We start from the raw sequence: 16,123 nt of genomic DNA, 5'->3' as shown, positions 1-16,123 counted from the left end.
CACCCCTGTCACCATCACCGTCAGAAAATCAGAGCGGCCCGGCTGAGCCGCGAGATCCCCCGGTCCTGGGTCTCCTGCTCTGGATGTTTCGGCGGCTGAGACCGTGGGTTCCTCCAGCTGCTCAGGCCGCCTGGCACCGGGACTCCGGGTGGCTTAGGCTGTAAGGGACGCTGGATGTGGGGGTCAGTCCCCAGGCTGCCTGGCTTCTGTGAGCCTCCAGATCCCCCATCTGAACCAGAGCTCGGCAAGCATGTTCTGCAAAGAGCCGGATGGTGATATCTGGGGCTCTGCCAGCCACATACGGTCTCTGTTACACATTCTGCTTTGTTTTCCTTCCAACCTTTTAAAAATGCACAAACTATTCTTACTCTCGGGCTAAACAAAACACGGGCCAGATGTGCCTCACCCCCCGAAAACCCTTCTTGAACTGATTTGCCACGTTCAGCCTCTGGAACACTAAGAAGTCCTTCGTGACTGCCCCCCATAGTCCCGGCCACTCGAGTCCAGATGTTTCCAAGACAGAGTCCAGCTGGGCCGAGGATGGAGACTGAGGTGGCAAAGGCATAAAGATTGTGGACTGAGGCCTTGGATGGACTCGGATTCAAATCTCTGCTCTGCTGCTTCTGACAGGGTGGCCTCAGTTTCCCCACCTGTGGAATGGGCACGAGAGTAGTGCCAGCTAGCTCACAGGGCGGCTGCGGGGATTAAACACCCTGTGAGCGCTTTCCCTGGAATGAGGCACATATTGGCTGGTTAGTATGAAGCCGGGGCGGCGGTGGGGGGGGGGCGTCCGGTGGCCCCTCCTGCTCTGGGGCCTCCCGGGAACAGCACCTCTGCCAGCTTCTCCAGGAGGCTGTGTGCCCCGTGGTGCCTGATACCCATGAGACTGTGCAAGTCCCACCCCTCTGGAGCCTCAGTTTCCCCAGAAGACCTCTGCCCACCTTCCACCCTCCAGGAGTCGATAAAATGAAAGCATCTGGGCACGCGTGTGCGTCCTGTTCTGACAGCTTCCCCAGGTCGGGGGAACACAACGCGGCACTGAGGGCGGTCCGGCCTAGCACCCAACCTGCTGGTCAGGTTCCCAGCTGCCTCAAAGCACAGAGCCCAGGCTCAGGCCCTGCAAGCCCTCCCGGGGGTGCCAGGGAGACCCCGGAGGCGGGGGGGGCTCTATCCTCCAACCCGAGGGTCCCCTTTGGGGCTGCTCTCGCCACAGCCCAGTCCCACCTGCTGGGGGACGGCCAGAGTAACCGGGGAGGGGATGGGTGGCTCCTGGCAGGGCCCCGTGAAAGGCTCTCAGAAGCCTCCGTTCCCACATCAGGGAGATGCTTCTTAGAACCCACAACTCTTTGGCACCCGCTCTGTGCTGAGCCCTTTGCAAACATGGTGACATTTACCCTGGAGGCAGCACCGCCTTCCCAGGGGACAGTACTGAGGGCTGCAGGGTGAGGCGGTTGGCCAAGGTCACAGAGCGTAGGGGGGTCAGAATTAGCACCCGGCACCGTCTGACTCCAAAGCCCTTGGACTTCTCACCTGCCCCCCAGCCCTTACGGTTGGAAGTGCCCTTTGACATCACTGTCCCCCAGGTGGCGTGTCGGTAGATGGGCCTCTGTCCGGATGCCTCCGATGACAGGAGACTCACTGCCCCCCCAAGACTGCTCCTGTCACTGCGGGAGCCCTGCTGGCAGCTGCGTTTCCCTTTGATGGAACCCAAACCATGCCTGTGAAAGCCCCCTCCTAGGGGTGAGTCATTCATAACCCCAGCAACTCACGTTTCCTGAGCCTCCCCTGTGACCGGTGCTGTGCAAGCACCTTCTCGGTTAACCCGATGGATGAGGCGTGTTCGTCTTACACAGGAAGAAACTGAGGCCCCGAGAGGAGGAGAGCTTGGTCCCAGGCCGCAGAGCCAGCTGAGCCCAAATCTGCCCGAGCAGCTCTGGTGGGGGCAGAGCAGGGTGGGTGTGCTGCAGAGGGACGCGTGCTGGGCCACAGGGGGCTCGACGCAGTCCAGTGAAGGGGCGGCCACTGCAGAAAGGCCAGAGCTGAGGCTTCCGGCACCTGCCTGCCCTGCTCATCACTCTTCGGGCTCCACATGGCTCTCAGGATGAACCTCTTCACCAGCCCCAGGGCCCCCTCCCCTACGCTCCAGGCCTGTCCACCTGGAAGCCCCCCCAGACACACCAGGCTCTCTCCAGCCTGGAGGCTGGGCCACCTGCTGTTCCCTCAGCCCCCCACAGTGGGGAGTTGCATCTGGAACTTTCTCCCATAGAAGTGGACCGGCTCCCTCAAAATCAGGGCTTGAGTTTGCGCAAATCTGCGTGCTCAACAGCCACTTGAGCTAAGCGTTACCAGGCTTAGCAAATGACAACGCGGGCCATGCGGTTCAACGTGAATTTCAGATAAACAAGGACTAATTACTTTAGTATAAGTAGGTCCCAGCCATCGCAGGGGATATGCTTACACTAAAAACAAAAATTGTCCTCTGCAGTCGTGAGGAGATGTTTATACCAAGAATTATTTGTCATTTATCTGAAATTCAGATTTGGCTCGGCACCCAGGATTTCATCTGGCCATCCTTAGCGGGGTGCCTATTCTGGATGAGGCACCCCACCCTGCAGCCTCTATTTCCTCATTTCAGCGGAACTAGGAATGCCCACCTCTGTGGGTGCGAGCATCAGAGACGTGAGCATCGGGTATGGAGTGCGGCCCCGCACACAGCGGGCAGAGAGGGGGCTGCTGAGGCAGGGAAAGTGGAGGAAAGGGAAAGTGGAGGCTGGTGGGCCCGTTACCCGCCTGTGAGTTCTCTCTTGAGGTGGCCAGAGCCCCTCTGGCCACCGGGAGCAGGGAAGGAGGGAGGGATTGGTGTCCTGTGCCGGGAAAACAATCTGCCCACCAGCAGCCACTTCCGGAGCCAGGAGAGGAAACAAAGTGGCGTTGTCCTGCTGTGTACAGTCACGTTCCATAGGGCTGTGACCTCGTCCCTGTGAACAAGCAGATTCCTGCCCTGTGCAGAGGCCGGGGCTGAGGGCAGCCACGTGACTGGGACGGGGCCACCGGCCACTCGCAGCTCCAAGCCCAGCACTCAGTCCCCACTGAACGAAAGCTGCCTCCTAATTGCCCTGTTTGCCCTGGCATTAGGGCCAGTGGGGCCCACATATCTGCCCTGTCCTCCCAGCCGGGAGCTTGTTCCCAGGGCCTCGCATTCTGTCTGTCCCGCCCTCTGCACGGTTCTCAGAGTGTGGCCGCCCTGTCTGCCTGCGGGCACTCGGCCGGGTCCTGGCTCCCAGAGCTGTGCCTTGTGTTGGGAGCTGGGCGGATCTGACCAAATCCGTGCCCAGACCAGATGGGGAGCAGGCCCAGGTGGGTGAGCGGAGCTCCGGCTGGCTGCGTGGCGGCAGCATCCCCCTTACGGGCTGTGCAGCCTTAGACAAGTGAATTCACCTCTCTGAGTGAAACAGAACAGCAGTAGCAAGGACAAGATCATGTCTGACACAATGCACCTCAGCCCAGAGCAGGTGCTCAGTAAATATGAGTGTGCTGGGGTCCCCGGATATCTAAACCCGAGAACAGCCTGACGAGGGTCCAGCAGGAGCCCCCCTGTAGAGACCGAGCAGGCTGGGGGACGGTTGGGGCAGATGGGGTGACAAGGATATTGGGCAAGATGGCAGAGGGATGTGAAGGGCAGGGTCCAAAGAGCAACAAGCAAGACCCTGGAGTCCCACCTCCTTCGATCCCACCCACGACCAGAGCGCTGGCCCCCAGCAGGGAGTTCTGGGCCCACTCGCTGATTCCCCTGTGAGCTGGTCACCCCGGGGCGGACTTGGGTCCTGCCCCTTGCCTGGGATGTCCCGAGTCCTCATCTCTCTTGCTCCCGAGGAGTCCGGCCACCTCCAACCCCCAGCCTCAGGTAGAAGCATGGGGCCCGCTCCAGATGCTGAAGTTCATGGTCTCTGCTCTTCCCCAAGAGAGATCCCCCTCCTCTGAGCCCTACACCAGTCCCTCTCTTCTCTGGCCAGTGTGAGCCACTACGTGGCAATTGTTCTTCAGGCACTCAGGTGACAGGCCAGGAATGCCCCTGAGCCTGAATGCCCCAGACCCTGGGATGTGGGCCTCAGGCAGGCCCCCTCCTCTCTGTGCCCCACCGTCCCAGCCTAGAGTGACAGGGTCAGGGTGCACCTCCAAAGCCGGCAAAGGAGCAGAGGTGAGATGAAGGAGGACATGAAGGGACAGGGTCCTCGGGTCGCATCGCAGAGGGCAGGCACCTCCCCTCAGAGGCCAGGCCGGTGCTCTGGAGGGTGGGGTCCAACGCAGCTCTGCGCCCGGCCACGCCTTGCCCAGTGGCTCCAGGCATCAGGGGGGCCAAAGTGGGCAAGCTGGCGGCCCTCGAGGCCCCCAGATCAGGCGACAGACAAGGACGGGCGGAAAGGGAGCAGTGCCCGAGGCAGGGGCTGTAGAGTAGCAGAGGCAGAAGTAACTCGGGAAGCAAACAGGAGTCACCGGAGCAACGGGCTCAGGTGCAACTATGGAACGTGCAGACACGTGCATACGTGCACACGTGTCCCGGATGAACATCTGTCCTCACAGCCATCACGTGAGGAGGGGGGATTCCCAAAGGCTCCTGACCTCGGACGGTCTGTGATTCCCTTATGCGATAATATACTAAGGGGGCCTGTGCCCGGGCCCGTGCTGGGTTCTAGCACCTTCTACCGCATCACTTCACTTCCTGCTCACTCTCAGAGAGGAGAGTGGCCAGCACGCAGCAGAGCTGGGCCCCCTCTGGGCCCTGGCACATCCCCACGACACCACACTGCCCACAGCTGATGGAGAATGGAGAGCTCAGAGCTCATGTAGTCTTGGGAGACGCTCTCTGCAGCTGCACCTGCAGGCAAAGATGCGTGGGGAGTCTCTCCAGCCTCGGGGACAGGAGAGAGCGAGGGTCACACCCCCAGACCCCTGAACACCCTCTTCCTCCTCTGCACCTCCCCCTCAGCATTAGTGCAACCAAGGGGCTTGGGAACCAACCAGAACTGGGTCCTCATCAGCAGGGCGGACCTAGGCTGTTAGCCTCTCTGCACCTCAGTTTCCCTTCTGGAGAAGGGTGCCACCCGCCACGTGAGATGGCAATAGGGATTGACTGAGGCACGGCAGGCGAAGCGCCCGCTTCCAGGAAGCACTTGGGGAAGGCCGGTCCTTGTCCTCGTTCACAGCCCGAGGCTGCCCGGCTCCCTTCCTCTGCATCTGAGCCTCCCTAAACCAGTCTCGAGGCAGAAAGAGGGTCGAGGTGGCCTAGAGAAGCCTCGCCCCCCTGCCTGCTGTCCCCTCGGTGCTCTGGGACAGCAGGGGCACGCGTGGAGTAGCAGCAGGAGGAGGGATGGGAGGGGAGGCTGACGGCTGGGGGAGGAGCCTCGGTTCCATGGCAGCGGTGAATGCGTGAATTGGGAGAGTCTGAGTCGGGGTGCTCAGGGAACAGACTGCGGGGGGGAGGGGGCAGAAAGACCCCTGAGGAGGCTCCGGAGACAAAGGTGCAGCAGTGGGGACAGGTGGCCAGCTGGGGACAGGTGAGCGTATCTGAAGCCAGAGAACAGAGTGAGTCTTCCTACCTAGCGGGTCCCCAAGTCCCCAAAAGCGCTGGCCTGGCCAGAGCAGGAACTGCCAGGGAGCCAAACACACACCAGGTGTCCCACTGCGGTCTGAAGGGCCACAGGATGCCCGTGACAAGTGGGCGGGTTAGAGGGGGTTGGGCACTGACCTGACCGCCCCATTAAGAAACTGCATGGCGGTCACAGTCCCTCTGCCCCATACCGCCCCTCCCCTGACATCTTCACCTGCTACCGTCTAGCACCCCTCAGGGGAGCCCAGGCCCTACAAGGACACTGTGGACACACCGCCAGGCCCTCAGCAAGGGCCTGGGGCCGGGTGGACACAAAAGACTCGCACAGACGAGTCAAGTAAGGCAGCGGACACATCTCAGGAGTCCCACACACCCAGCAGCTCCTGAGCCCAGTGGGCAGTTACCTCAACTGCAAGGTGGGAACACGACCTAACTTGTAAGGTCCACGTGAGAATTACACGCAGAGGACCCGGCCCAGGCCCTGGTTCTCGGCAAACATAACCGGGGTCAGGGGAGGGGGCCTCAGGAAGGGGCCACCCAGCCTCCCATTTAGCCCCTAACCCAGAACTGAACTGGGGAAGCTGGCTGCCAGGAGAGACAGGACACAGACTGAGGACACCAGGGGCTCTAGAAATCCCAGGAGGGAAGATGCCGACATCTCTTCTCCAGCTTTATTGCCGAACACAGGCTTCAGGGGCTTAAAAATTGCAGCCAATACCAGGCCTTGCCATTCTGGAATCATCTGAATTTCCCAAAGGGGGTTGCCAGTTGAGAAAGACAGAGGCCCAAGAAGCAACGAGCCCAGAAAATGGCTCGGGATAGGAAGGGACCGAGTGGCTCTCTGCCTGGTGTCCCTCATCACCATGTCGCTGATGTCATGGGGCAAGGGCCTGGGAGGCAGGGTTCTCTCCGAGACCAGCTTCGTCTCCGGCCCAAGCTCTGCCTCAGGCACCCCCTGGGACGGTCACAGACCCATGAGGTCACCATGCCAGCAGCCTGTCTGGGACTGCGGCAGTCACCGGCAGGTAGCCCGTGCAGACACCAGGAAAGCTGTGGCTGTGGGGCCAAAATTCCCCGAGGCCTTTGCAAGAAATACAAAAAGGGCAGAGGAAAATAAACCGACACCTTGCAATGTGCTCTGGTGACCCCAGCTCCGTAGGCTGAAGGAACCAGGCTACGGACAAGCTCGTGAAAGTGCCCTGTCAACACTCCTGATGCCCTGCGGTGTCACTGCAAACGTGGCTCAGCCTACGATGGTGCCGAAACAGCAAGCCCGACACCTGGTAAGCAGGTGTAATCCGGCCGTTTGCACTGGCACCCTCCCCACTCTCCCTTCTGGCTTGGCCGTCCCAGACGAAGCTGTTCCCATCCGTCCCTGCTGGGACGTTATGTAATAGCAATTCTGTGCACGAGCGTGTACCTAGATGGCCTCTCGGGAGACCACTGGCACGTGGGAGACGAGGGGTCTGAGAGGGTGTGACCTTGCTGCGGTCAGCGTGAGAAGCACGTGTCCCTGAGTCCAAGGTGCTTCATCCTCCTTCACTAGACACACTTGGCACTCAGCTGAGACGTGAAGTTTTGCTAAAGAGAAAGGCAAAATCACAGACACTGAAAACGAGTTTGTTAACAAGAGCAGCCATTCCCTTCCCACGTGGCAGACAGACCTGCCCACGTACACCTGGTAACGCCCTTGCCCGCGGTTGCTGATATGCCCATTTTACAGGTGAGGCTGCAGAGACGCGAAAGGCGGCAGGGCTGGGATCTGAGGAGAGCCTGACACGCCCGTCAGCCCCCCAGAATGCCTCTCGCCCAGCACCAACACCGACGTGCACTCGTGCACCCGGACACACACACGCTCTCGCCTGCTGGGGCCTCCAGCCGTGCTCTTGCAACAAATCGCCTCTGTCTCTCTGGCGAAGTCCTAAGCAGGACACTCCCGCCTGCCTGTGGCCGCCCGGTCAGAGACTCTGAGGGAGGGATGTGGAAGTCTTCTAAAGGGGCCCGAGGGGACCTCCTGTCCCGAACGGTCTGGCCTGAGGAACGAGCCACATAAGCTGGGCATCGAGACAGAGGCGGCGGTCTTCAGAGCAGCAGTCGGCAGAAGAGCCCACAGGCGACGAAAGGAGATGGCTGTCACCAAGCTCTTCCTCCCCATGAGGCCACGTCTGGAGCAGCCCTGCCCAGGTCTGGGGAGAGGCCCCTGCGAGTCGTGCTGCCTCGCCAGCAACGGGGCCACTGCCCACGAACGTGGGAAAGCGGGTCTCGAGGCCCTCAAGGCAGCTGCCACCGCAGGGCAGGACAGCGCTTCAGGGCACAGACTCACAGCTCCAGTGGCTACTGGGGGGGCAGCCCTGGGCAAATGATGCCCGTTCACAGGCCCTCTCCTGCAGGGCTGCTGGGAAGACTAGAAACACACACACATACACACACACTCACACCGGCAGAGGGAAGGTCAGCAAAGGGAAGCTGCTCATTACTCTGGCTCTAGGCCTGCCCCGGGCCCTCTCCTAACACAGCGACCCTGAAGCGAAGTCACCACGGGGTCTCTGACGCGCAGCTAGCCTGATCGTCAAGCACCCTTGCTCCACTGAGCCCGCCTTCAGCCGAGGTCTGCAGTCACCGGCTCCACGGGTCTTTGGGTTCCAGCTTGTAAGGCCGAAAAACTAAGGGAGGCCGAGGGGTCTGCCTTCAGGAAGCTCAGACTCAAAGGTGCTGCCCCAGCTCGCGGGCCAGGCGGACGGGCTCCATTAGGTACTGACAAGAACGGCGACGCGGATTCGTCCGTCTTCCTGCACTCATGCCAGAAAGAGCCACACGGCCAAGGACAGCGTCTGGCCAGGGACACTCGGGGTGGGTTTAAGCAGCAGGCAACACCTTCTGTTTCAGTGTGTGCTCAGTCACTCGTTTATTTGCCAAGATGTGCACACGCGAGTGCGGAGTCGGCCAGGACAGCGCGTGGCGCCTAGGTACGCACAGGCCCTTCCACGGCTTGGGTTACAGACAACTTCATAGCTAGTGCACCACACACACAAGACAGAACAGGAAGCCTAAAAACCCCAAGCCACTCCAAGACATGGGGGGGAGGAGTGGTGCCGCGCGTCCCGTGGGGGAGGGGATCGATGCACACGAGGGAAGAACACGGAGGATGGAAGGCAAGCTCGCTTCGGGTCTCTGCTAACTGCAGTTTCCGTGTGATGTTCAGGGGATGGAGTTCAACAGGTCCTTTAGGAAGCTCTCAGGATCAGTGATTTCTGATAACAGACCTGGAAAACAAGGGCACGCAGGGGTGGGTTAGGCGCAGGCATGCACAGCCCCCAGCCCACTGAGTCACGGCTGCCGCATCCACGCAGAGAACACCATGTGCCCTGACAAGCTCCGACACGCTGCTCCCAGGCACAATGGCGATGATGGGGAGGCAGTCACTGAGCAAGCACTCTCGTTCTGGAAGAGGAATTGGTCACGTTCTGCAACCAGGCGCCACTGTGTGTTCCAAGGCATTAAAGTGGCAGAGACCAAGCCTACGACCCCCAGGGCAGAGGTTCTAACCCAGGTCCACGAACCACCGCAGGGGAGCCTCTCGTCTGCTGAAACTCCCAGCAAAGCAGAGGGGCCTTCTGGAGGGAGAGAGTCCACAGCACGAAGCATACTCTCGAAGGGGCCGGGGCCAAGGAAAAGCTAAGACCAGTGCCCCCAAGGGCCACGAGGGTTAGGGTTAGGGCCCTGGGCTCAGCTGGGCTTCATTGCAACCACTAGTCCCAGGGTCTCGAGAGAGCTGCCAAAGCTCGGGAGCTCCGTTTCTGCAACCATCAAACGGGGACAGTAACAAGTCCTACCTGGGTCTCTGTAGGGATTAAATGAGGCCACGTGTGAATGTGCGAGTGCACAGAAGGGGCTCTGTGGCCCCCAAGCAGGGCGCTCAAAGTTAACGGCCGCCAAGCTGTTAAGCCCGAGTCCTGGCGACATTCACGCCCAAGTCCTCTCCCCAGCATCCGTGCTAACGGGGGAAAGGTTGGCACCGATCACCCCTTGTTGGTTTTGGAAGGTGGTTTTGCCCTTGCATCTGAGCAGGGTGTGTCTGGTATTCTGAAATTTTCTGCCAGCCTAAACGAAGTAATAAAATCATGCCGTAAAAACCCGATCCCGGCGTGAGGCTACAGAGGCTCCCTGCCCAGCAGGTCCCGCTCTCCCCTGCTTCAGGCTGGTGACGACGCTGCAAGCTGCAGGATGGCTGGGACGCCATGAACCGAGGTGAACACCGTCCTTCCCCTGCCACCCCCTCCTCTCGTGCTCAGACCCTCCATCCCCACCAACAGCCTCTGCTCACACACTCCCCAGAGCATGGCACCGAGGACACAAATACACGGGCCACCAGCTCTCGGGCAGGAATGGCTCCTGGGAAGGCGTGTGGCTAGGGGACAACGTCAAGGCTGCAAGTTAACAAAAACGCTGAGCTGAGCAATGTCAACGTGTGACCACCAGATAGCGGGGGTAGCACTGGGCCAACAAAGGTCCATGACGGTGCTCGGCTTCTGCCGAGGCCACTGCAAAGCACAGTCAAACCGGAAGCCCCCGGCACACAGGGACCTCCGTCAGCTGGCGCAGGGCTGGGAGGAAAGCAGAATTCTGTGAGCGTCGCTAGAGACCCCTGAGAGTGGAGCTCCCAGAGGGTGAAGACACACAAGAAAAATACTAGTGGAGGCTTTCTCCTGATGGTGGGATCTGGGGAGAACGTTTTCTTGACACATCAGGTCTCGATCTCAGGATCAGGCCCTGAGCTGAGATCAGAGATTGGACGTTTAACCAACTGAATGAGCCACCAGGTGCCCCATGTTTTTCAGGTTCTTTTTTTTTTTTTTTTTAGAGGCTCTACCAATTTTCCAGGTATGCCCCACCGGAAACTCCTCTAGTCTTCACAGCCTCAGTTACCCCACCTATGAAGTGGGGGTAACCACAGTTCCACCCCGAACACGTGTACCCACTGAGCAGCACAGGGCATGGGACGCAGTAAGTCCCCACATGTCCCAGCTGCTGTTCCTGCTCCCAGTGGCCTGGTGTTTACTTATCTCTCCCAGACCGTTTGGCAGTGACCGACAGGCTGGTTCTTGCTTGTGTTCCTTCTGCTGTGAAGACGGAAGCTAAGACCGGCCCCTCTAAGACAGACATGGGTTTTGCCGTAGAAGATTTTTGAGAGAGAAAATCCTGACACTGACCAGCCGCATCGAGGAACTCCGAGAAGGTCTCCACTGGCATGAACTCCTCCTGGAAGGTCTTCAGGGCTTTGTCAGCAGCTTCGTAGATGGGCATGTCGTTGTGGCGGATGTATTCCGCTAGAGAGCAGGACCAGCCTCCCTCCGTGTTGCTGGTAGGCACCTTCTACAAGAACCGACAGGAGACAAGCCCGGGGGTGGATTACTTAATGCCTCGAGTCAGTCAGGCCTTCTCGATGCCAAAAAGCAGCCCTCCCGTTTACATCCAAGTTCCCCTGGAGGACGTGTTTTGGTTCCAGGAACAACAAAGTCTCGTGTCATTCCTCCTGCAGCCCCTTTATTATGCACCGTGTCACTTACAGGCTACAAGTCGAGACCGCTACTCCTCCCTGCAGGTGTCACATCTGCATTTCCCCAGGAAAAGGGGATCTCACCATGCTTCATTCAGATTGTACAAGGAACCATCCCCAAACCCTCTGACTCTCTCAAGGCAGAGAGCAGTGTCCCTACTGGAAGCTAGGCTGGAGTAGGTCACACTCACACAAGGCAACGGACTTTACCCAAACGGAGGGGCCAAGGGCAAACAGAGGGTGACTCAGGAGGGAAGGTCTGCCTGGGGAAGTGAGTTTGCAGCAGGCCTGAGACCAGGTGACAGGAGCGGTCTGGGCTACAAACGGACGTCGCAGGTGAAAGGGTCTAAGCAACGGTGGAAATCCTTCCGCAGGGGAGGCAGCTCGCTTCCCAGCAGAGGCCAGAGGGGGAGCAGCCGCCCCGCTGCTGCGTGGGGTCAGAGCCAGCAGCACAAAAATTTCAAACTCTTGCAGAAGGCAGTCGAGCTTCCGATGGCTTCCCTACCTTAAACATGTTGTAAATGAGATCGACGAGGGCCCAAAAGAGAAGGGAAGAGCGATAAGCAGAGTAGTCCTTCACTGCCTTGTCGGTCAGCCTGGAAAAGAAAATCAAATTGCATGTCCGTGAAGACACTGGAGGGATACACGCGAGGATGGAGCAGAGCAAGTCAAGGATCCAGGAATCTACGCACCTCTCCACGTCAGCTACTTGCCTATCTTCTCGGGAAAAAGCAGCTGTGGGCAAGAACTTCTGAAGCCTGGACCCAGGGGTTTACTTACTATAAAATAATCCATGAAATACTCATCCTTAGTACTGACTCTCTTCCGGATCGGGGTGAATCAGAATAGGGGGAACACCATGTGCAACGTGGCAACCAGAGGCCACTGCCATGAAGAGATGCCAGGGAGGCCCGCGCATCCCTGCTCTGTTGAGCCCCACACGAGCTCTCAGACTTGCCAGGACCTCATACATGAAGGGGAAACAGGGCTCTACCTCAGCCTTGACATTCCCGCTGGGAGCCATTTCCACAAATACAGTCAGCAGACTAAACCAGCCAAACACAGGGATTTGTTAACCACGGGCTGTGTTAAAAAAAAAAAAAACAAAAAAAACAAAAAAAACAAAACGGCGAGCTGGTGGAAAACTGGCCCTGGGCAACAGTAACACCCAGGATGGAAGATGCAACCACCACCTCCTAAATCCTGGGCTGTCCCAGAGCCACCGCCACAGTCCCGGTCTCTGCCCAGGACCAGCTCTACCCAACCTAACAATTCAGCGCAGGATTCAAGGCCAGCGGGCTCTTGGAATAGCGAGGGCAGTCTGGGACACCATCCTCTGCCCTCTCAGCAGGCACTCCTGGCTTGAGGAGCGAGGACACTAGATCACAGTGGTAAAGCCACTATGAAACGCAGAGAGAGCAGACACCCCTCTGCTATAGGATTCAGTTTCTACCATCCGAGATCTACAAGACGTTTTGTTTGCAAACTGCCTTCACATCTGCAGTAAATAAAAGCTAGATGAACCCTTGTCACAGAAATTCTGTCTTAAAACACACTAGAACAAAGTCCGTAACTAAGGGAACTAAAATTGAGTATTAAAGTGTCTGTGTGTAGGTAAGAATCATAAAGTGAGACCGTCCCATATGGGCCTTAAGACAAGGAACTGTGTGGCGGGGCGGGGGGTGAGGGGGGCTTGGGGGGCTCAGTCAGTTGAGCAACTGACTTTGGCTCAGGTCATAATCTGGCGGTTCGTGAGTTCGAGCCCCGCATCGGGCTCTGTGCTGACAGCTCAGTGCCTGGAGCCTGCTTTGGATTCTGTGTCTCCCTCTCTCTGCCCCTTCCCCACTCTCATGTTCTGTCTCTCCAAAATGAATATACGTTAAAAAAAAGAGAGAGAGAAGGAACTGTGGGGCCCGGGATGGCATCCACACGTACACCCAGCAAAGGTAAATTCATTAACAAAATGAAGTCAGACAATTCTGTTTGCTACAATGTTCTTCCCGTTCCCTCCCTACACCCCCATATCCTCCAGGGCACCCGCTGTCTCCCACCTGCCCTGCGTGCGGACTCGACAGCCCACAGTGAGGTCTGCCGCCAGGCCCACCTGGGGGCAAGGGCGACACCCACTCGTCTGTGACTCTGCCTGCTGCCCACAGGACACCAGATAGGGCTCGGACGGAAGCCTAAGTCCCAGGCCTAACGACTTACAAGTTCCTGGCAGAGGAACCCTTCTTCCTGAATGTAAAACATGCACAAGAGGTCAACTTCTCTCGGTGCAAATTCCTAGATTTTTGTATCGGCTACTGCCTCCCACCCCATCACAGACTCAGGACAAAGCCTGCTGCTGCCAGGGACACCGCCCAACCGCCAGAACGACGCCCTCTGAGTGTCCCTCCGGCACAGTCTCTCCTCGGAGAGTGTCCCAATACGGGGCTCACGCCCGGCACCTCCCCCAGCCTGTTTCAGGGGCTCCAACTCAGGCCTCCACCCCATGCCAGACTCGGTGGCTGCTGTGCTTTGGTAAGCAGGAATCGAGCGACCTGCCCAACTTAATTATTTAAGGCTAATTGATAAAGGTGAGCAAACTGCCACAAAGAAAATGGCAAGCCGTGAGGGCAGCTCACACTGGATTTCCTAAGTGAGCTGTGAACAGATGGGCTTTTCCCCCACTGCCTGGGACAGCAGAGAATTCTGGTCTCCTAACTGAAAGCAAAACGGCTCCTGTGGGTTCAAATCTCACAGCTGCCACCGAGGGCCAGTGCCCAGCAGACAGCCGCCCTCACAGGGACAGGCTGAGCCTGGCTTACGAACAACCTGCTACCTTCCAGATCGAACTTCTGATTTCTAGCAGCTAGCTCAGCATGAATGCTCTGGACTCTGGGAAACACAGGACAGTGATACGTCTGAAAGGGGGCATGGGTTAGGTGGGAACTTGAATGAGACTCCTCCCCTCCTACTCTACACAGAGCAGCTAGTACTGGCAGGACTCAATAGCAGAGCTCTGACCTAGTCTCTCTGAGGGTGGAGGGGACTTTGATTGGCAACGCGGATAAACCAGAGCTGGTGGGGGTAACAGGTACCAGGTGCCCATCCAGGCACATGGCTGTGCCCACTTGGTCTGTCATTATCAGGGGCTTGAAAGCCTGTAAATGTGGAAATGTTCCCTCGGATCCTAGCAAGGGCAGACAGACAAGAATAGATCTTCCAGAAGTGAAGATTTCCCTAGAGTGCCAGAAGCAAGCTGACAAACCCACACCCTTCTCAAGCCCAGGGGAGGCAGACACAGCACATGGGCCACCATGAGCCGAGAGAGAGGAGTCCCGTGGAGTCCATGCAACGTGTGGCAACCCTGTGGTCATCTCAAAGGGCTTCTTGTTGTTTACAGCTGTTTTTCTCAAGATGCTGCCCATCTGACCCAAATCACAGCACAAGGTCATGAGAACAAAGACGCTTCCTTCCTTGAAAGATCGTTCCTTCTTTGGGACGTGTCCACACAAACAGGAGAAACAGAAGAAAGGCTCGTGGAACGTGGGGCAGACAGCACAGGAATGTGACCAGGGAGAGAGATAATGAGCTTTTCATGGTCAGAAAAGAAAATCCCCAGTGCAGCCATGCGGAAGTTTTCCCACTTTATGGCCAGGCCAGCAAGACTGGGAAAACCCAGTCACCTGCCCCAGCTCCCTGCTGGCCCTCATCCTCCTCACCAGTAGTCTCACCCTGCGCCTGGCTGGCTGCTTCTCTGAAATCTTCCACAGACCCAAGCCTCACTCCACCTTTCCAGAGGCTGAACACGAGACCCACAGGTGGCCAAGGCACCTGCTGGCCATCGGACCTAGACTCTTGGCACCACAAGGGACAGGGTCAATGACCGAGTCAAACGAGCAGGCCCTCACTTACCACACACACTGCAAAGCAGCTTTTACACACAATGGGAAATATGTAATCCAGGCACCAGGCAGCCCAGAAGACGGGACTTCCTGAGGCAGAGACTGACCTGGTGGCTCCCCCTGGAGCCACTGCCCGGGCCTGAGAGGTCACCAGCAGCCTCCGCAGGATTTCCACGCGTGTGGCTCTCCACTTCTCGGGGGGCAGGATGTGGAGGGCCAGGACCGTGAAATAGTGGGGCCCGTCCACTTCAAAGGCACTCTCCACCCACTTCTCCTTGGGCTGCTCCAGAAAGCCCTGGAGGTTCTTCTCCTCTCGGGAAGTTGCTCGGGTTCTGGAACAAAAGGGACACGATGAAACCAGGGCAGAAGCAGGGTACCAGCGGTAAGAGGAGAGGAGGTTTGGTCAACATCTCGTCTTCTTTTAAGCTTTTGAACGCTTGGATCACGAAACATGGCTACCCACTCTTAAGTAGCCCTCCTACCCCCTCCCCAAGGACTGCTTCTTCCCTTCTAAGCCCTACTTGGTGGCACTTTCCCTGCCCCCATCAACTCCTAGCTCAGCTCTGACACGATTCCAAACACCTACTGGCTCTTGAGCCCCCTGCATATGGCGGACAAGGTCACAAACACTCCACCAACAAAGTGACCGAACGACTCTGGAAGGTGACAGCTAGCACCTTCTTACCATGGTATCTGAAGCCTAGAGAAGCGAAGTGACCTTCCCTAAGCCAGTGAGTCTGTAAGTGAGGGAGCCAATGTGTGTTCAGAACCTGACTCTGCAACCCAGCCTGTGTTCTCGCTTGCCCCACGTAGTCCCCAGAGCTAGGCTGTTTGCATTGGCTCCCGTGTTGCTCCCTCCGTATCTCATGGTTTCCTTACATGTCTGTGTTCCTCCTTCATTCGAACAGCTGCCTCCGAGCAAGCACTGCTTCCTGTTCTCTCTCCTGCCTAAACTGTGGGCACATGGTCCTGAACTTTACTACCAGGCACTGCTCTGGGAGCCTGAATGGATCATCTCACCTAATCCTGACAACGGCCCTAGGACACAGGTACCGGATCCACACCTATTTC

At 58.0% G+C, this 16,123-nt stretch overlaps 1 protein-coding gene across 4 annotated transcripts in view; it reads right to left on the bottom strand.

The window, feature by feature from the left end:
• Positions 1–8,488: 8,488 nt before the first annotated feature.
• UBR4 (ubiquitin protein ligase E3 component n-recognin 4) overlaps positions 8,489–16,123 on the bottom strand; it is a 132,976-nt gene continuing 125,341 nt past the window's right edge. For all 4 annotated transcript variants that reach the window (XM_047082757.1, XM_047082760.1, XM_047082759.1 and 1 more), the window contains exons 103-106: positions 15,160–15,384; positions 11,671–11,761; positions 10,819–10,981; positions 8,489–8,871 (exon numbers count right to left, since the gene is read on the bottom strand). In XM_047082757.1, the coding sequence (XP_046938713.1) occupies positions 8,807–8,871; positions 10,819–10,981; positions 11,671–11,761; positions 15,160–15,384 (544 nt within the window). In that variant the 3' untranslated portion in view covers positions 8,489–8,806. The remainder of the gene's footprint in view (positions 8,872–10,818; positions 10,982–11,670; positions 11,762–15,159; positions 15,385–16,123) is intronic.

This window comes from Lynx rufus, unplaced genomic scaffold (assembly GCF_022079265.1).
Source record: "Lynx rufus isolate CCGP_SWC_20201006 ecotype Redwood Valley unplaced genomic scaffold, mLynRuf1.p SCAF_2, whole genome shotgun sequence".
NCBI lineage: Eukaryota > Metazoa > Chordata > Mammalia > Carnivora > Felidae > Lynx > Lynx rufus.
Note: the sequence above shows the minus strand (reverse complement) of the source record. Positions and strands in the feature narration are given on the sequence as shown.